This window comes from Haliotis rufescens, unplaced genomic scaffold (assembly GCF_023055435.1).
Source record: "Haliotis rufescens isolate VD_foot unplaced genomic scaffold, xgHalRufe1.0.p SCAF_3, whole genome shotgun sequence".
Taxonomy (NCBI): Eukaryota; Metazoa; Mollusca; class Gastropoda; order Lepetellida; family Haliotidae; genus Haliotis; species Haliotis rufescens.
Window position 1 is genome coordinate 35,264,367 of NW_025964001.1, and position 21,375 is coordinate 35,285,741.

The 21,375-nt window shown below is 39.4% G+C and overlaps 1 protein-coding gene across 1 annotated transcript; it reads left to right on the forward strand.

Annotated features, from left to right (window-relative positions):
• The first annotated feature begins 232 nt into the window (after positions 1-232).
• Positions 233-17,884, forward strand: LOC124120340 (N-acetylgalactosaminyltransferase 7-like). Its single transcript, XM_046483150.2, has 12 exons — positions 233-367; positions 2,950-3,100; positions 3,865-3,991; positions 4,357-4,523; positions 5,218-5,425; positions 5,864-6,037; positions 6,974-7,091; positions 8,894-8,998; positions 9,668-9,883; positions 14,975-15,055; positions 16,684-16,806; positions 17,762-17,884. The coding sequence occupies exons 1-12, from the start codon at positions 233-235 to the stop codon at positions 17,882-17,884; spliced, it is 1,728 nt and encodes a 575-aa protein (XP_046339106.2).
• The last annotated feature ends 3,491 nt before the right edge of the window (positions 17,885-21,375 follow it).

The window sequence follows — 21,375 nt, forward strand, 5'->3', positions numbered from 1 at the left end:
TCACAGGAACATATACGTGTGCACCCCAAAGCCATGTAAAACCCAATTCGCTTATTTACTCTTGCCATATGTCCGTCAATTTACAAGCATTAATCTCATATTATCTGTTTCATGCATAATTTGTGTTTCCGAACTCCAAGGTTTTAATGACATTAGTTTACTTTAAAACAGTTAATTCAACCTTCGATGTTTAAATACAACTTTCTGGAAGCAAATATTACAAATTTCAGACATGTTCGGCGGACGGAGACGCTGGAGGAAAACGATGTTCTTTGGCGCTCTCTTCCTCGTCTGTTTCGGGGTATCACTCAACTACTTGAGCGTGGAACAGCTTCACTCCAACAGCAAGGACGATACATTCACTGAGGTATAGTGTTCGTGGGTTTGTTTGTTTGTTTGTTGTTTAACACCGCACTCGGCAACATTCCGGCTATAAGACGGCGGTCTGTAAATAATCGAGTCTGGACCAGTCAATCCAGTGATTGATATCATAAGCATCGATCTACGCAATTGGGATAGGATGACATGCATCAGCCAAGTCAGCTAGCCTGACCACCCGATCCCGTTAGTCGCCTCTTACGACAAAACATGGGTTGCTGAAGACCTATTCTAACCCGGTATCTTCACGGGACTGTTCACTGGTACAATATTCCCTGCTGAGAAGTATTATTTGATGTTCAGGTAACTTTCGGGACACATTGCATATGTTGGTATGCTCTTCTTGTTTGTCCATGCTAAACATATACAGGAGTAGTTATTTATCCTGCCGGATACATGTTTTATATGACGGCAGCCTGTAAAAAATCAAATCTTGATCACACAATCCAGTGGTTGATATTATGAGGAACGGTCCACGCCCTCGGGGTATGTTAACATGCCGTCAACCATATCAGTGAGCCTGACCGATTAACTCATCCGTCGGATAAGCATGGGACCAATTCTAACACGGAATCCCACGTTGTGCTGGATAATGCAGCAGAAAGCAGATATAAAATGACGGCCAAAAGAAACTTTACCATATTTTTAATTCACTCTAGTTAAAATAACTCAAAAGAAAGAGGCATGAAGTAAATTGTATTGAAAAAATCAAAATCTTAACGAAATCATCATTAAAATGACAATCATACAGTCTCATATTGACATGACAGTTGCCCGAATTGAGGTCAGGTAGCAAAATGAAGCTTTCAATGTAATGGACAAAAGGCACACACATCTAAAAATGGCTCATGTTCATTGACACGTCAAATTAATAGCGTGTATGACCACCCCCTGCTACAAGACACCTCAAAAACACAAATCACTGGAATACAATTTAAAGATATTTGATTTTCCCCCAAAAGTCTCAGACAATAGACTCTGCACAAAGACCAACATAATCAAATTTGAAGTTTTCTTGGCCTTAACCCATACATTCATCATTGAAGGAAATATCATATCATTTAATATCTTACCCTTTTTACAAAAAATTATTTTGCAATATTTTATCTATCCGAATTGCGGTCACTACAAGCTTATCTAAGAGTGCATTATCTAACAAAACCGATGTTTATAGTTTACATCACGCACACACATCTCCTGTATTCCGTCTTCCCTACCATGCCACTTGAATCAAGTGGCCTTAATGTCATCCGTTTCTACTCCCATTTAGCATTGATTCTGATATCAACCTTACCATGATACCTGAACAACGTCACCCTGTTGTGTTTCCATACTAATACACAGTTACATCTGTGAGATCACAAGCATACAGTGAGTGAGTAACAGTATTCCAGTTATAATGAATGAATGAATGAATGAATACTCTTTATTTCCCCCAATGATTTGGAGAGAAGTACATACAATTACATTACATTATTTGACAACGGCAATGACAAAATACATGTAAATACAACAGATTGAGCTGGGTAAGCAGTAATGAAGTGATGCGTGAAACTATATTTACATGATGTTTGACATAGCTTCACAAATACAATATGGATGTTAGGTTCCATGAGCTGACATGTTTAGCCACGATACTCATGAATGTTGCCCAGCTGCCAAGTGTCATGTCCTGGACCACATCTGTAATAGCACCGAGGTATGTCAGAATCTTGACGGCATCACTAGACGTGTCCTCAAGTCTGAGATATGTTTCAAGGCTAACATTGTCAAATAGAGACTCACTAAGCACATTTCTCTGTTTCATTAGGCCATCACAGTAAAGCAATTGGTGCTTAACAATGTCATCACATTCACAGTTACAGATAAGACACAGTCCAGACGTTACAGGTAATATGCCGAGCTTTACAAGAGCCTATACAAGAGGGGGGGGGGGGGGGGGGGGGGGGGGGAGCAATATCATACCATACAGACAGAGACCAGAGACGATGTGGGGCAAGGCGGGTGTGGATAGCACTAAACCTATGCATGTCTGGACGTTGTTGCAAAGTATTTCTCCAATTCATATTTTCAGACTCACTAATAGCTCGTTGTACCATGCTCTTCCATACACTCTTAGATGGAAATTGATTAGTTTATCTAAGACGCCTGAGAATCCATACTTTTGAGCCACATTCAGTAGTTCCAGTTATATCGCGGCGTGTCAGCTTAATGTGGGAGGAAAGCCCGAAGTGGTACAGATCTCAGACGTGTCCCATTTCGGTGAAACCCACGAGCACGGGATTGTTGCTGACAAACCCAGAAACATAATCGCGGCGAACCGGGATTCGAACTCACAATAATAGGTTTTTGGCGTGCCCAAGGGACGCAGCTCTGCAAAGCGAATCGCGGCGCCTTAGACGACTGGGCCCCCCGTGCCCCCCACAAGCATACAGCATCATGTCACATGCATCACACCGTCAGCATCATGCTTGGTGAAGGATGTTGTCACAAGCATCTGGACATCTCATGTCACCTGGATCATATGAGCTTGACTGGAATACAACCTCTAACATATGTTATCAACTGCAGGTTCACAAAATAAGCAACGAAACAAAGCAGCCTCCTCTGGAGTTCCAGGCTGAACCAATACCAGACCCTCCAGCATCAATGGAAGCTGTGTACAAAGAGGGAGAGGTGGGCAACTTTGAACCTCCTCCAGAGAGAGTCGTGGAAGGTCCTGGTAGGTATCAATTCAGCCCATATAATGCACTAAATCATGAACCTTTTTCTGTTTATTTCAAGTATTTAGTAAGATATCATAGCTTTGATGAAACAATAATTTCTGTTAGGACAGGTAAAAGAAAAACTGAAAGATCTTAGGTATATCCTTTTTAAAGCAGTGATATAGGTCCTCAATTGACCGTGACGCATCTGCAAGTCCTTCTTTCACGCCAACAACTGTGTATATCTAACAATCGTGTATGCCTTTCTGTATGACCACAGGTGTGTTAATTGGGTTTACGCAAGTGGGGAATCGAACCTGGGCCTTTGGCTTTAACCAGTGGACTACCGCATCCCCATCTCTTATTACCACAAGGTGTAGACACGGTGCATACATTACATACATGGATATTTAGCTTTCCTTGTCATATAACGTATGCTGCGGTTTCACATGATTAAATCTGAAGGCCACAGTGCCAATGAGTGAGTGAATATGATTTTACGCCGCTTTCAGCAATATTCCAGCACTGTCACGGCGAGCGACACCAGAAATGGGCTTCACACAATGTACCCATGTCGGGAATCGAACCCGGGTTTTCGGCATGACGAGCGAACGCTTTAACCACTAGGCTACCCGACCGCCCCCAGTGCCAATGAGGCAGTGGGACTGAAAGTAGTTCCAGCAAGACCTTATATTTCACTCGAGCAAAATATCGATTGTATATGTTTTAGATAAGTGCAGTTTTGATCATTAAACAATTTTGATATTTTTTGTGTCTGTAGGTGAGGGGAGTAAACCAGTGGCGTTCGCGTCTCCAGACCAGGATTCATTACGCCGTTACGGCTGTGACATGGCAGTGAGCGACCAGGTCTCATTGGATCGCACGATCCCTGACACCAGACAAAAAGAGTGAGTAACATCTTCTGAATCAACAACTTTTACGAAGGCTGCATGTCGCTTCCTCGAGAAACTTTCTTTCTTCTCTCAGATCAGTGCTGAAGCAAATGAATTAAGAATGGACAATGGTAAACATGGGAAAGTACAGAATGACTGTATACTCAACTCAACTTTTCAAGGATCAACTTTATGAATATGAATAATGGTGTTGATGGAGTATTCTCTGGAGTATTGGGCTGCACAATCTGGTTTTCAGAACGTCCATCATGTTTAGAGAACTATCTATTTTTCAAGGTATGTTTGCTTTTGTTCACGCAAAAAATCTAAACAATTCTGTCTGTGTCCATCGAGTATTACACCGCCCTTTTCTATTCGAGGTGCAAGTTCTGGCACTATCCGAGCAATCTGCCGAGTGCCTCTGTGATTGTTATTTTCCACAACGAAGGCAACACCACGCTCCTGAGAACTATCCACAGCATCATCAACCGCTCCCCGCCCTCCCTCCTAAAAGAGCTGGTCCTCGTGGACGACGCAAGCACCAGGGGTGGGTTGGATTAACAATAGCCAGAAGCATCACAATATATATATCGCTTCCATCTCCATATTATTAGTGTAGTAGTGAGGACTCAAATAAAACCATATGATTGAAATATGTGTACGTTTCATAACAGCAAACCTTTCGAAGAGGGTAATTAAAAAATGAAGATTTCAGTAGGCTTGAAAATACATAAAAAACAATTACCATAGTTTACATTCTTCTGTAATATATGTTACTAGTCCCTTGATAAATCGTTGGAAATTGTAATATGTGCAAATTTGGCTGTCAAAATACTGATATTGTGTATATTTCGAGTGTTTGTCATATGAATATCGGATTATACATGAGTAAATTTGGTAAATACTTATCCTTCATGTAGTGAGAGTTGTAAAACAGTTCTTTCATGTCATGGAATGAGTGACTGAGTGTGAGTTTACCGCCGCTTTGAACAGTTATGGGGTGTACATGTGTCAGCTTATTGTTGGTGGATTGCCTAAGTGATGCAGGTCTCAGACGAACACTCGAATATGGGAAAGATAAACTAGGGGTTGATATTTTGAGCAACGTCTCATGGCGTTGGCCAAAGAACGGAACCTGATCAGACTCTTACGACAAGCATAGAATCATGACCTTCACGTATTCCATCCGGGTCCCTACTGGGCTCATTTCTAGTAAATCCTATCCTTCATACACATTTTAGATCATCTTCTAGCACCACTAGATAACTATATTCAACGTTTCAATGGATTGGTCAAATTGTACCGGAACGAACAAAGACTTGGGGCTATGGGTTCTCGGACGAGAGGGGCAAAGGAGGCAGTCTCTGAAATCCTTGTGATACTGGAGCCTCATTGTGAGGTGAACGTGAACTGGTTACCGCCGCTGATTCAGAGAATTGCTCTCGACAGGTACGTACATTCATCTGTTTTACTTCAACTGGTGCATTGCGTTTGTTTGTTTGTTTGTTTGTTTGTTTGTTTGTTGATTAACGCCGCACTCACCAATATTCCAGCTTTACGATGGCGGTCTGTTAATAATTAAGGTTGGACAATCCAGTGACTGATGTAATGAGAATTGATCTTCGCAATTAGGATACGATGACATGCATCAACCAAGTCAGCGAGCCTGACCACCCGATCCCGTTAGACGCCTCTTGAGAAAAGCGAGGATGTTAACGTTCATTCAGCTGCATCAGGGAATTCAACGGAAATATTGTTACGATTTCAAGAATCTGACGACGCTTTAATAACATGTCTTTTTCAAGGATGGAAGTAAAATGAAAACAAAATATCCCAAAAGGAGGTGTGGAGGTAATCAACTTAAAGTTTTAATCATCTGTCTTGTAGAACGGCGATGGCACAGCCGACAGTTGATGCCGTACATTACCAAGACTTCGCCTACACCAAAATTCATTCGACCATGATGAAGGGTGTTTTCGATTGGGGTCTTCGGTACAAAGAACAAGCAGTATCACCCACGGAGCAGGCACGGAAGTGGAAACACAATTCAGAACCTTATGGGTAAATATGGTGACCTCTTTATTTCTACCCTTCTTGGACAGAAAAGCTCACGTTTAACAGTTTGTAGAGGATTTTCTTTTCATAACGAAAGTCCCCCTAGAGAAACGATATTTTCAAATGGAAAGGGGCGAGTTTTTTTTGTGGAGATTATACTTAGGTATATAACACGTTCGTGTTTTTGTTCGTTGTCTTGTATTAATGATTGTTTATTTGTTGTTTAACACTGCACTTACCATCTATATGACGGTGGCCTCTATTTACTCAAGTATGGACCAGCAAAAACATATCCGTCCATCCATCCATTCATCCATCCATCCAACGCGGGTTTCATGTTATCACATTGCTGTAGATAAAACCAACAGTAGATCAATGAAGCAGAAACATATTGATGAAATTATTATCAGAAATAATAACCTTAAGCGGGACACCCGAAATGGATTCACAGATTGTAACCATGTGGGGAATCTAACCCGTGACAAGACAGCGGTTTAACCACTAGTCTCACAGGACCAGAAGGTCGCCGAAAACTATATATCCAGATAAGTGAATGAGTTATTGAAGATTCTTTATTGTCGCGTTAGCAATATTCAGTCAATTTCATGACAGCCTTTAATTATTTAAGGTTGGATCAGGGACGCCGGAACTTAAAAGCATGAGCAAAGATGAATATAAGTATAGTAATGGAGTATTTCTGTAGGTGTGTATCAACGTATTTATGGTCAGTTATATAACCGTCTGTTTGGCCCAACCTGCCCACAGCCCCTGCTTGGTGTGCTGTTGTTGGTAAGACTCCATTGTCACTACTTCACGGGCGTGTATCCACTGCGCTCGTCCATCAACGAACGTGGTGTTTTTAAGCCCATGAAGTATTGACAATGGTGTGACCTCTTCCCTGAGGAGGAAGTCAGAAAGCAATCCCTGTACATTACATCACAGAACGCCGACACACGCCGGTGGACTGTTTGCAGTCACCCGCAAACACTTCTTTGACATTGGAGGCTATGATGAAAGTCTATTGGTATGGGGGGCAGAGGGCTTCCAGCTGTCTTTCAAGGTAAGTGAAAAGACAAGAGTTAGCGAAAACTCCAGGGTACCCAGCTGGGGTGGGGGAGGGGGTACACGTTGGAGGGAGGGTACCTTTGTGGCATGAATTGAGTTCATGTTTTGAGTAGGTTTGCCTATCTATATTAGGGTATCAACGACATTCACCTTTAAGCAAACAATGTCCTGTACGTTCTCAAACATTGGTTGTTACACCAATACCCATCTTCCAGAGACAAGGCAGTTAACTGACTGTAAAAGTCCACTTTCCAGTTTGTGCGGTAACTGGACTTTTATGTATTGGAGAAAACACTTTCCCTCGGTTTTGGTAGACAGGGCATGCTCTGTCTACCAAAACCGAGGGAAAGGGTTTTTCCATGCTTATAAACCGAAAAAAACACTTAAAACAACATTTATCACTATTTTTATGTTTCGAACATACTTTCCATGAACCTTAGGGAACGCGCGAATAAAATATCTGTTGCTGGCGTACGGATCTTGAAAAGGACATTCTAAAAACCAGTGAGGCTTATCAACACCTCTGTAGCCTCGTGGTACACTCTCTGGGCTACAGATATGAAGGTTGCGAGTTCGATCCTCGGGAATATAAAGAAAACATTTGTCATTTCATTACATGTTACAATCTGAACGGAAGTTATATTAATAAAATACCCAGGACATTAAAAAATATCCCAGGGACATTACAACGTCCCTCTTTATGAGATTTAACCCGACTGGAAAGTAAAACCTCACGATAGGTCTTTATGCCTATAGAAAGAAGTCTCTTACTTAATAGCGATCCCAATGAATAGGTTTATAAAGTCAGTTAACTCCCTTGCCTCGGCAAGATAACCAATACCCTTTGTTCAGTTATCTGACAGGCAATGAAAGTGTGTAGCATAGTTACTTTGAAAGCAATCACATGGACAAGGGAATCTGGTGAACATTGCAAGGGTTTAAACTACCGACACTACGGGAGAGTTTCAAGTTGTCGTCCATACAAATTGTAAAAGTTTTTCGGTCCATGTCAAAATATTGTATTGACACACTTTGAGAATGGTAGCAGCATCCACTTTGAATTTTATGAATGGATCATTTATAATTTTCATTATTTGAAAGCGTCTACCGACCATGATTGAGAAAGAAATACTTTCCTATAAATATTACTTCCGTGATGATGCGGCCGTCGATTCAACTGATTTAATCAGAGGTTGTTATCCTGATTTGTAACCTCTGATTGACCAATCATGCTAGAATGTCCTGTAAATCCAGCCATATCATGCGGCGGTATGTAAATCATCGAATCAGTGGTTGAATGTCGCTTTAATTCGTGGTGCAAACTTGTGTCCCTTTAGGATGCTATGATCGTGGGTTTTAATTCATAATCGACCGATTATGATCCTGGGAATTTCACAACATACCTGTACTCGTGGGTTTTACCAAAGTAGTAAACGTCCTGTATCACTTCGAGATTTCATCCAATATAAAGCTGACACGCTGTAATATAACTTCTTCATGATGAGAGCCTAATCATATAAGGAGCAGAGGGCTTACAGCTGTCTTTTAAGGAAGTAAAATATGAATAGAGCAGTATATTATTATTATTATTATTATTATTGCGTTCTTGGGGATTCTATGACCGGAGGGTCGAATACCAAATTCGCCGTTACAATAACTCTTGTAATGTCACAACAATACAAGTACTCGTTTGTTACACCCATGTCGTAAACGTTCGACCCCCCCCCCCCCCCCTATAAAGTTGTGTTGACACGCCATGATGTTTCAGAGAAAATGATCATTGTTCTTTTTTTTTAGCAATGGATGTGCGGGGGTAGATTTGAGATGGTGCCGTGCTCTCGGGTGGGTCACATCTACCATTACACAATGCCGTTCACCTTTAAAGGATCCTATTTAGAACAGGTGGGTATCCTAGCCCATGTGCTCATCATTAATCATATAACAGGAAGGATGGTGGAGTCGTAAGAAGCGCCTAACGGGATCGGGTGGTCAGACTCGATGACTTAGTTGATGCATGTCATCGTATCCCGTATCATCGTATTGCGTGGATCGATGCTCATGATTTCAATCACTGGATTGTCTGGTCCACACTCGATTATTTACAAACCGCCGTCATATATTTATATGTTATACCATACACAAGAGAAGGAAGTATTAGTGCTTGAGAACATTTGGTATATTCTTACACAAATCCCACAACTTGTTTAAAGGTAATGTTTGAATAAGATTTGTGATGTACCGGGAGCAGATTAAAGAAAGGAGGAGTTTTTTTAAGATAATGTTGTTGTTGTTCACTACTGCTCATTGTCTCAACATATTGATAATCCCTCATAGCAGGGGAAGTGGACCAGTCGAACAGCATGGCCCAATTAATTAGTGAGCTAATTTTAACTGCTTTTTGGGAGGTCTGCATTTTGGAGGTCTACGTTATGGGAGGGAACCGCTGAAATATTGCTGAGTGCGGCGTTAAACAACAAACCATCCATCCATCCACTCTGGCGATTGTGTAACTGGACTCTCTGTTCAGGTGAGCTAAGAAGGACTCACTATGAAATTGGTGTGTTCTCACAGAACAACGTCCGTACGGCGGAAGGATGGATGGATGAATACAAGGAATATCTCTACGTTGAGTATCCAGCCCTCAGGACGATGAAGGTGAATGTCACTGACCAGTTGGAACTCAGGAAGAGGCTTGGCTGTAAGAGCTTCAAATGGTTCATGGAGAATGTGGCCTACGATGTGGTAAAGGATTATCCTCTACCCCCAGCGAACGTAGTCTGGGGTAATGTGAGTATGCACATTACTTTAAAAAGTAAAAAGTTTTGTTAAATGTCTCATTTTCTTTCAAACCTTTCATATGATTTTTGACAATACAGTGTGCTATATATACTGAGGAGCAAAAGTATTTATACCTCTCAGTTGATTTTATTATATGTTTGGTTTTCAACCGAAAATATCTCAACGATATTATAGCCAAGCAATGAATGGGCGATCTTTTTCAATTTATCTTCCCTTCACTAACCCGCTAGGTGCGCTGACCCGGACGGTCCAACCTTAAACTGACGGCGCATGTGGTATGCGCGATACGAGCACTACATGTTACTATGACGCCTATAGACAGTTAACTAGTACAACCTTCACCTCTGTCGGCAACGGTCACACTTGTGTGCGGACAGTATATCTTTTCGCCTAAACAATTATTTATTTATTGCCATGTCCGGAAATATATGTTCCTTGATATAATTATACATCAGGGATGACCTTGACTGATTATATTGTATAGTTAACCACTAGATAGGCGTTCGAAGCGATGCGGTGAAATCAGCTGATCGTTCCTCCCAGGTCGCTTTGTTGACGTTTTGCAATCGGTACTGAGAGTGTTGCCCTTGATGTATGATTATGAAAATTAAGTAGATTTTGTATACGTTCCTATATCTATGTTGTAGCATCGCCGAGCAGGCCACATCATATGCATGCATTTCATTATGTTAAACTGTGAGGCGATACGTTACGCGAAATGTGAAGGTCTCATGCAACGTTGCCCGTAGGCTCAATGTTGTGAATATTGACAGCAACACATGTAAGTATTTGTCAGATATATAACTGAGAGCAATGAGAAATGCTCTCAAGAAATTGTAAGAGTAACAGGCACTGTAAAATTACGTCATCAACTAGATATCATGATACAATCTTCAAAATAAAAGAAATGGAAATCACTGAAATCTGTTTTGATATTTGAGGGTTAATTGGTGCATGTTGTATACAAGGATTTTATGTATATGAATGGTAGCTGTTTGTTGCCAAATACTACCATGATTATATTTCAATATGATCAATGAAAGATATATATTATTTTGGCCTTTTTTTAATTTTACAAAGCAGAAAAAACCCAATTCAGACACAGGGGACCCTATAAATTAGTTAAAATACACATTCAAGAGTATTTGTACCAACTACAATTTTTATAAAATAAAACAATATATTCATACTAATTGCCAATCTCTATAATGTTGTTTGTGTATTAACAATGCAGTGTCTACATCCAGTTTGCATTGACAATAATCATATGATTGTGACACAGATAAAGCTGATTCTTAACTTCATTAGGCCTTGCTTTTTATGTTTCCTTGTTCTAAACTGATGTTTCAAATTCCAACAAACAAATTATTAATGTTTTTCTTTTTTCACTTCACACCAAAATATATCTGCATTGCACAATGACTCTTATTATTTTATTTAATATCTTGGCACACTTGTGCATGTGTACTAGTATTGGGACTCTGGTATTCTTTCAGGTTTGGAGAATCAATCAATTCATTGTGAAAACATTTTTAATTTCTTACATAAGTTACTTTGATCTTGATAAGATCAAACTAGATCCAAATTAATTTGAGAAGATTAAATTATGCAGTCTATACATTTCAGCCAGTCTGTCTAAAATCCGGTCCTATTTTTAGTCAATAATAAATGAATGAAAATTTAAGAAAAAATATACCTTACCTGAGTGAATCGATAAATATGCATATTGACTGAAATGTTCAGTCAAAATACATATTGGGCCTGATTATAGACACTGACTGTAAAATATGTAAGTATAATCTGTTATATGCAAAAACAAATAACATAAATAAATCCATTTATCTACATGGAATGACTGTGGGGTTCAATTTCCATTTATTTAACTATCAGAAGATTTGATGATAAACTTTCATATTCATATTTTCATATAAAATTCATATTTGCTATATGATAATAATAACTACAAAATATACTTTAAAATACAGGTGTCTTGAAGTACTGTTGAATGAAAATCAGGATACTTAGATACAGCAGGATAGTGTGTGGGTTTGTATGGGAAATTTGTCAACATTAAAAAAAATATAATGTTACTAAAACAAGAAGATAAAACTTTGATTTAGATCTATTTATGCATCATACACATTTTGTGGGGTATTCAGTATGATTTGTTGTTTGTTGGGACACATCTCTGTAATTAACTACTATTTTAAGAGCATGAGTATCAGAATTCTGTAAGAAATGATGGATCAATGAATTAACACCTGTGATGACTCAGAGCACTTAATGGTGGGACACATGTTATAAGGGGCAGAATAATATGGGTAAATCTCTTATTTCAAAGTATGATGACTAGTATGCATATTGCAACTGAGTAACTGAGTGCTTAATAGCTGCATGGTAGATGTTCATTAGGCCTATTTCTACAACAATAATATAAATTTAAATATTCAGATGTAAATATAAAAAAAAGTAACATTTAAAATCAGTTGTTTTATTATTTTGAACGTTATCTCTTCTTAAAATATTTGTAAAGGCACGGATGTATACTTACTATATAGATCATTGGTAAAGGCCTGTCAAAGATGTCTGTGTGCTGCAAATGTTGGCGTATCACTAATTTTATTAAATTGAAGTTCGTGGTAGTATTTGTTGAGATTTGAATGCATGAATTGTTGTAGGAAATAACACAAAGGCTGATAAATAAAATGAGTTTGCATTATTTCATCGATGCAATATGTTAGCCCAGACTGACAGAATGCCTCGCTGTTTTCTTACGTAGAAAATACCGTGACAATATACCATTTTTCATGACGTTTTCCCCGCTATATTCCAAAGTGACAATTCGTCTTGTAGTTGAAGACTCAACAAATGTTGATAATATAAACTAATAATCACTACAAAATATGTGCTAGTTAAAAATATTCAGTTGTAAACGACCGTTTTTGAACGAAGGTGCAACAGGATAACTCTTTAGCTTGGCTCCGTCTCTACATGTCAGTCGTTGTCGCAGCGCGCATTGATCCGGGAACCAGACCGGAAGCGACAGGTTGGACCGTCGCTTATATCATTTCAAAAGGAGAGTTATCGTCCTTTGGAACAAAAAGATCGCCCATTTATATTAGCAGCATTTCGGTAAAAGAAATTACAAAGATAAAATAAAGGACAAAAGTACGCAATAATAGTCAAATGCCACAAATAAAGTATTAAATGTTCCTAATAAAGGTCAAAATGCAAAACAAGCAGACACCGGTTAAAAAATACAACGTTGATATATAGGTCAAAAGTACGCAATACGATAGTCAAATGTTACGAAAAGACGTCACATGAAAAGAAAGAACAATGCGTACCCAAGAACGTCAGTGTGCACACGAAAGGACACTAAATTACTAAAGGACGTTGACAATGAAAAACGCCAGATTGCAATGCAATTTGTAAAACATTCCGAGTTTAATCGGCTTCTTCCGCTGTGTATATGATACAATGTATTACGTCATTCCTCGTGCACCCACCGTCTGACGTCACGTATGTATAATGTATAATGTACACATTGTGTATATACCACTGGACATGTTGCGTTTATGCATCGTCACCGGGAAGTGGCCTATTTGCTTGGTGCAACAAGAGTGTGTTATGATGCCCAAATATGTTTCAGATGTCTTATCTTTGAAAATCAATAGATTTGCTTTTTTCAGCAAGTTACAACAATTCAATCACGGTAGGGGTCATGTGGTTGAAAATGCATATCTTACGTCATTGAATCAATATATTTTTACACAAAATACTTTTTACAAACAATTGCAGGAATGAGTGATGGTTAAATGGCATAATCAAATTTGACAGCAGTTCTTTTACTTTTCAATTACATAAAAAACGAACTCGGTCTACGTTCGTTTGCCCCTTAGTTTATAATGTCCTCGGTAGAATTACTTATGTTGCTTTACCTCATCGGCTTAAAAACTCTCAATCTCTGTAAATTTCAGTTTAAAGTCTTTTCTGTAATCGTTTGTTATTATCCCCCGCCCCAAAGAAGTTGGCGGGGGATACTTTAATGGATTCCGTGTGTTCGTCCGTCCGTGCTGTCGTGTGTGCGTGTGTGCGTGCGTGCGTGCGTGCGTGCGTCCCGAAATCGTTTCCGGAGCATAACTCAGAAACCGTTAAATATTTCTGTACGAAACTCGGCATGTCTATCAGACTTATGCTGCACTGGTGCTTTTTGCTATTTAGAATTTTAGAAATTTTTATTTTTTTACGTTTCCATGGCAACAAGTTGGTCTTGGGTTCTATAAGGGTGATGTTCATTTCCGGAGCGTATCTCAAAAACCGTTAAATACTTTCTTACAAAACTTTGCATGTCTACCATGCACATACTGAACTGGTGCCTTTTGCTATATAGGAATTTTAGAATTTTTTATTTTTTACGTTTCCATGACAACAAGTTTGATATAAATTTTAATATAGGATTGGTTCACTTATGGAGTACAACAAATAAACTGTTAAATATTTCCTTGCCAAACATTGCATGTCTATCCACAAGACCACATACTGAACTGGTGCCATTTGATATTGAGGAGTTTAAGAAATGTTTAGAATTTCCATTGCAGCTATTTTGACATGGGCTAAGAGAAATGTTGGACCAGTTACCTGGTTTGGGGCCATAACGTGTAAAAATGGGCGGGGGATATAGATGACTTCGTCGACTATACGCTTGTTGAAATGTGAACTGTGTTATCCAGCAAAATGACACCAAAGATGTTATATAAGTATATATTATACTCGACATCTGCCGTAGTAACATAGCTGTGGCATTCCTGACACCAATTCATTCGGCCATCCATCTGGAATATCAGAGTCGGATACAGCCTGGTTCCTTGGGTGTGTACAGTGTAGCGCCAGCGCAGCATACCAAGGTAACCAGGCTGGTTCGGATGATAAGTGTTAAATACTCAACGGGTTACACGCCCTTGATTTCCATAAGTGATATGTGATCGCCTTTAGTATCGCCTCAGCCAAATGGTTAGAATTTTACCTGGGGCTATTTTGGTAATTGTGTAATGGTATAAATCATTGTTTTTGTTTCAGATTAAAGAACGACATGGAAGCGAGTGTTTGAGGAAAATCGGTGAAACATTAACGCTCGGAGGATGTGAAAGAGTTGCGGATGTAAGTGAGAAAAGTAAACGTTTACATGTGTCTGCTTTTTATACAAACTTTCCATCACAAGACCATCCATCCATAGTCATGGTTAATTTCATCTGTGGGCGGACATTCCCTCACATATGATCCGTGGTTTGTCAACACCGTACCTCAAATATCATGTGACATTATAGAAGCTGTGGTATCGTTGAATACAAAGCTGACTTATGGATTTAAATGCCTTTATTCTTTCATCATTGTAATGACATATGATAATTAAAATACAAGCATCTGTACCGAGGCATCGCATTGTAAGAGTGAGTGAGTGGGTTGTGTTCAACGCCGCTTTTAACAGTATTCCATTTATATCACGGCGTGTCAGCTTAATGTGGGAGGAAAGTCCGAAGTGATGCAGGTCTTAGACGTTTACCACTTCGGCGAAACCCACGAACACGGGTATGATGCAGACAAACCTAGAAACATAATGTGGGTGAACCGGAATTCGAACACACAACCATAGGTTTTTTGGCGTGCCCGAGGGACGCAACTCTGCACAGCCAATTGCGGCTCCTTAGACGACTGGGCCACCCGTACCCCCGCATTGTAAGAAAAAGAAGTTGAAATCTATAAGTCAACTATGTCTTCGGCTCCATAACCGTGTTGATGTGTTTCACCATGCTGAAAAACGTCTAAGCCTATCTCACTTGGACTAAATCTTTTCAAAAACAGATCTCTGTGCTCGCTACCGCATCGGAGAAATCTAAAGACATCTTATTAGAGGTCCCGTCAGAATGCCATTTTGGGTACTTTGACTGGCCACTGAAATGATTAACAAGTCGGCAATTAGCCAATCTGAAAGTAGATTTATTGAGCTTTATGGCACTAGTTTCAAACTGGCGACTTCCATCCCTACTACGCTTTGAAAATATTTTGGCAGAGTTCTCGATACATAGTTTGAAAACTGAACAAAAGAACATTTTTGAATGTTTAATAGATGGCCGATATTGTGTGGCAGTACTTCACACGGGCTATGGAAAGTCTCATCCGTTTCAAATGTTAATCCCATTGATTTGGTTGGTTGGTTTGTTGTTTAACGCCACGCTCAGCAATATATTCCAGCTATATGACGGCCGTCTGTAAATAATCGAGTCTGGACCAGACATTGATATCATGAGCATCGATCCTAGCAATTGGGATTAATGACATGCATCATTCAACCAAGTCAGCAAGCCTGACCACCCGATCCCGTTAGTCGCCTCTTACGACAAGCATAGTGGCCTTTTACGGCAAGCATGGGTTGCTGAAGATTCCTTAATCCCATTGAAGCGAGGGAGAGACGATAATTTTAACGGAATCAGTCGTACAGACCGTAACTGTCTTACCTTTTCGGGGTTGCATGATTAGAAAACTCATTTCGACTGTTATTTTCCCGATCTGGCAAGCGAAGTTTTAATTGAACGGATGAAAGGTCGCTCTGACGTGTAATGAAATGACCTCAGACTTTTTGTATAGCGGAAGCTAAAACTTAGATCGGATTTGAATAAGATTGACTTCGACTAAGTCCCAAGCAGCCTTTTTTGCCCGTAAGGCGACAAAATGGATCAGGTGGTCTGTCTTAGGAACTTGGTTGATGGTGTGTCTCCTCTATGTTTTAGTATTTCCGGTACAATACAGCTGGACAGATGTCTGTCGGAGAATACTGCCTGGTTTTTGAACAAGAAAAGTTTTCGTTTCCCATGTGTCCAGATGGACATAAACACCCATGGGAGTGGAATCAGGTAGGGTAGCCATTGAAGTGTATATGCGTGCTAACATTATTTCACTGCAAACTGTAGTATATACATTTGTTCATGCGCTCATATTATGGTCAGTTATGTTTGTTGAGTTTGGGTTAAAATAAACCACGCAACAGACAATGATGTGACAATGTTACAACCATGATGGGAAAACAATACATATTTACTGTAGTCAATCACGTTGCAGACCAAAAGACGGGAACAAGAACACTTATGTGCTACATTGACTTATAAACCTCTTGCAACAATTCCCAATAAGAAGAGAATACAATTAATGTTGCAGAGTCCAGCTCTTTCTGGAAAGTTGGGCAAAAGAACCAGCCTTCAAGAGTTGAGGGGCCAGTTACCTGGTCAACAATTCAAGACTTAAATTCCAAATTTTATGAAATATAAACTTTCATGTAGATTGAAATGTAAGGGGAACTCTGGTCCAGACTCGATTTGACTTTCACATATTAAGCATCACGTTTCTTTCATGACGTTTCTGTTTATTTCTCACTTTCCATCAAACATTTCCGATTTGTTTGTTTGTTTTTAACGCCACTCTTAGCAATATTACAGCTATATGACAGCGGTCTTTAAATATTGATCCTGGATCAGACACTCAATGACCATCGATCTACGCCAATTTTATACGATGTCTTGTCTCGCAGTCTTAGTTCCCTTGTACACTCCGTGTTAGAAATGGTCTTCAGCAACATATTCTTGTCGTAAGAGATGGCGAACTGGAACGGGTTGTCTGACTTTGTTGATGTATGTCATCGTATCTCAATTGGGTAGATCGATGCCCATGATGTCAATATCACTGGATCGTCTGATACAGACTCAATTATTTCCAGACCGCCGTCATATAGCTGAAATATTGCCGAGTGGGGCGTTAAACAAAAAACACATAGTTTTAGTCTATTAGAAAGTTGCATGTCTTTTATTATTACAGGAAACCGGCTTAATTCGACACCCGGTGCTCAAGAAGTGTATCCAAAGTGCTGAAGGGGTGATCCTTGCAGAGTGTGATAACAAGGTTCTCAAACAACAGTGGGATTTGCAGGAGCGAATGTAAACATTTGAAACCTCGACCTTACACTTGCGATCCCTCTGAACAACGTCTTCACCATTTCGCAATGATTGTACCAAACCTACTTCTTGATAAATTGAATGAATGAGTCTGGTGATGTTTAGAAGGCTCGGGGTATTTGACCAGTGACAACAAAGTAATATATTCAGCCATATAATCAAGACACAGCATCAAACGAGTGTTATGGCCATCTGGCTGTGTGAAGTATTAGCTGAAACCGTTTGTCACCAAGTGAGAGAGAAAGGGAAAATGATTATGTACGTAAATGTATATATTCGTGTGTACACAATAGGCATTATGAATAGGTTTTCAGTAGATTACAATGACACTACATCGGAAGGTTAGAATATGTCATGTCATGAAGATCCGGGATTGAATAGGTCTTCAGCAACCCATGCTTGCCGTAAAAAGGCGACTATGCTTGTCGTAAGAGGCGACTATCCGGGGTAGAATAGGTCTTCAGCAACCCATGCTTGCCGTAAAAAGGCGACTATGCTTGTCGTAAGAGGCGACTATCCGGGGTAGAATAGGTCTTCAGCAACCCATGCTTGCCGTAAAAAGGCGACTATGTATGTCGTAAGAGGCGACTATCCGGGGTAGAATAGGTCTTCAGCATCCGATTCTTGGCGAGGGCGGACTAACGGGATCGGGTGGTCAGGCTCGCTGACTTGATTGATGCATGTCATCGATCCTAATTGCGTGGATCGATGTTCTTGATATCAATCACTGGCTAGTCTGGTCCAGACTCGATTATGTACAGACCGCCGTCATATAGCTGGAATATTGCCGAGTGCGGCGTTAAACAACAAACAAACAAACAAACACTGCAAACACGTATATCTTTCCCTCAATATGGTATAAGGCCTGAAAAATTATTCATTTAGAAATCTTTTAGCCACAGAGCGGCTTGAAGTCGTTTGTTGCAAGTAGGACAATTCGTACTTGCAACGACGTTTCTGATGATCGTGTTTGTTTTCGTTTCTTCTCGTGGGGCGGTCGGGTAGCCTGGTGGTTAAAGCGTTCGCCCGTCACGCCGAAAACCGGCTTCGATTCCCGACATTGGTAAAATGTGATATAGCTGGAATGTTACCAAAAGCGGCGTTAAACCATACTCTCATATTCTCATGGGATTTTGTACTGAGACTAGATATTGTCATTTCAACAGTCTGAAGTGTAATGGTTTTTTTCAAACATTCCCTTGGACAATTCTTCTTTTTCATATAATCCACCCCCTACCCGATATGAAATGGTCGGCTCCTTACATATTAATGTGTGCAATCAAGATGATTCCACTTCCAATTTGTACTGTACAATAATGTTCTGTTAGGGACCTGGTATGTTTTATTTGTTATTTACGTCAACTCAGACAATGATCAAAAAAGATTTTTATATTTGGAAAGTGTGTAAATGTGTGCACGCATGACAGTGCTTGCGTCTGTGTTTGACACGACGTATTTTCAAAGACTTCTTTTTCCAGGTTCATGGATACAGGCGTAACAGTGTATGGTACTAATAGCGGTTACTGTTAGAATGTTACTGCCCTTCACACGTAAACCCTGCAGTTTGGAGGCAAGGAAGTAGTACAGTAAACTACGTTTATAACGAACACGCTTATAACGAACAGACGGATATATCGAACTTTTTTTGGCCCCGTCCATTTGCTGTAATTATGCTGTATATGTGCTTATAACGAACTACGGTTTTACTACGAACTAAATAAAGTGGTCCTTTAAGTTCGTTATAACCGTAGTTTACTGTATATCTGTTGACCTAGGCTATTTATTGATTATATAACTCAAACCTATCTTTCATATAGTTTCAAGCAACGCATACGGATATATGAAAATAAAAGGTTTGTGTTAAATTGTATTTGTTCATGCTCTTAAATTTAATACTTTTTACATCTAACAAATACATAGTATTCTAGCAGCACGAAATTCGGTGTTCCATAGCAACGTCATATCATATCAAATCATTGACAAACAATTAAAGACGTCACGGAGGGTTATATGTGACGCCGTTGCAACGATAGGTCGAATTAGCTGTTGCATCCAACTTTTTCTACACTTTAAAAAAAACAAAAAAAACGTATATACTTAATATGTATAACTGTTGTTGAAAATTGATAGTATCATGAAAAATAGTAATAGATTTTCCTTACACACTATGTAGCCAGTATGATGTACAAGTACGATGGCCGAGAAAAACAGGGCAAAAAAGGTAAACTTAGCGACGTTACGCTTATTTAAGGTTTGTATTTGTAACAACACAAACGAACCTTAAAACCCAAAACGAGGGAAATATTTTGAATGAATATTAACATATGCAGAGCATATTAATACAAACTTATTTTCATTTTCAATTACATAATGGGCAAAACCGAAACCCTAGGGATGAATCCATTCAAGAACCATTTAGTCTCACCAACACCTTGAAATTCCCAAACAAAACCATAACCAAAAGAAGAAGAATATATAATCTTGATATTGGAAGCCACCGTTTTTCTCCCGACTGCATCTAGTTAAACTAACATATCGTTTCTTGGATATCTGTCTCGAATCATACTAAGGAGTTTACACCATTATTTCAGACGACTACCGGGATCGGGTGGTCAGGCTCGCTGACTTGGTTGATGCATGTCATCGATCCCAATTGCGTGGATCGATGCTCATGATATCAATCACTGGCTTGTCTGTTCCAGACTCGATTATTTACAGACCTCAGTCATATAGCTGGAATATAACCGCGTGTGGCATTAAACAACAAACCAACCAAATCCTTAGAAATCACCAATTCATCTTCCGAGCAACATTCACATTCCATGATAAATCGAAAACTATTGTCACTGCCAGAGTTGGACATAACGGAAAGTTTAGATCGATTTGAGCTCACGATACAGCAAACAGGAACGAAGTAAGTACGATCGATGCTTCTTTATTTTTATACACAGATCAGCGAATATTTTATGCAAAGAAACCCTCTATACAAAATATATGAAAGTGCCGAAACACGAACAAGAAACGCAACTGAAGAAATAACACGTTTCGCACATCGTTTTCCTCATCGAACAGTTTTAAATATAAATGAATGGCCTTTCTCATTGTTAAAAGATCGTTGAAACTCACAAAGATGTGTATATCTTAATCTAACGTAACAAATATTATGTTTGGGATAACACTTTCTAAGTAAAGTACAGAATCTCGTACTTTTTTGTTTCGAGTCCCGTCCGGGATTCGAACCCACACATTTGTAACATTTGTTAAAATTGACCACTTTCTAAGTGGCATTGTGTGTTCATATATTTCAATCCTTTAATCCCTATCATGCGAAGGAAAGTACAGTGCACAAAAGGTCACTGTTTAATTAGAATATCAAATTGTCGGTTCCCTAAGCAATGTTCTAAACGCCTAAATGTTTCCGAGACAACCGGTGTCCGAAGTAACCAGGTTCCATTGTACTTTGTTTGGAGATTTCAT

What these genes read in the sequence shown, in the direction of transcription:
- LOC124120340 (XM_046483150.2), top strand. Translation starts at nt 233, where the DNA reads ATGTTCGGCGGACGGAGACGCTGGAGGAAAACGATGTTCTTTGGCGCT. An exon ending in GAGAGTCGTGGAAGGTCCTG is followed by an intron (nt 3,101 to 3,864) that starts GTAGGTATCAAT and finishes TTGTGTCTGTAG; the next exon opens with GTGAGGGGAGTAAACCAGTG. An exon ending in GATGTGAAAGAGTTGCGGAT is followed by an intron (nt 15,056 to 16,683) that starts GTAAGTGAGAAA and finishes TCTATGTTTTAG; the next exon opens with TATTTCCGGTACAATACAGC.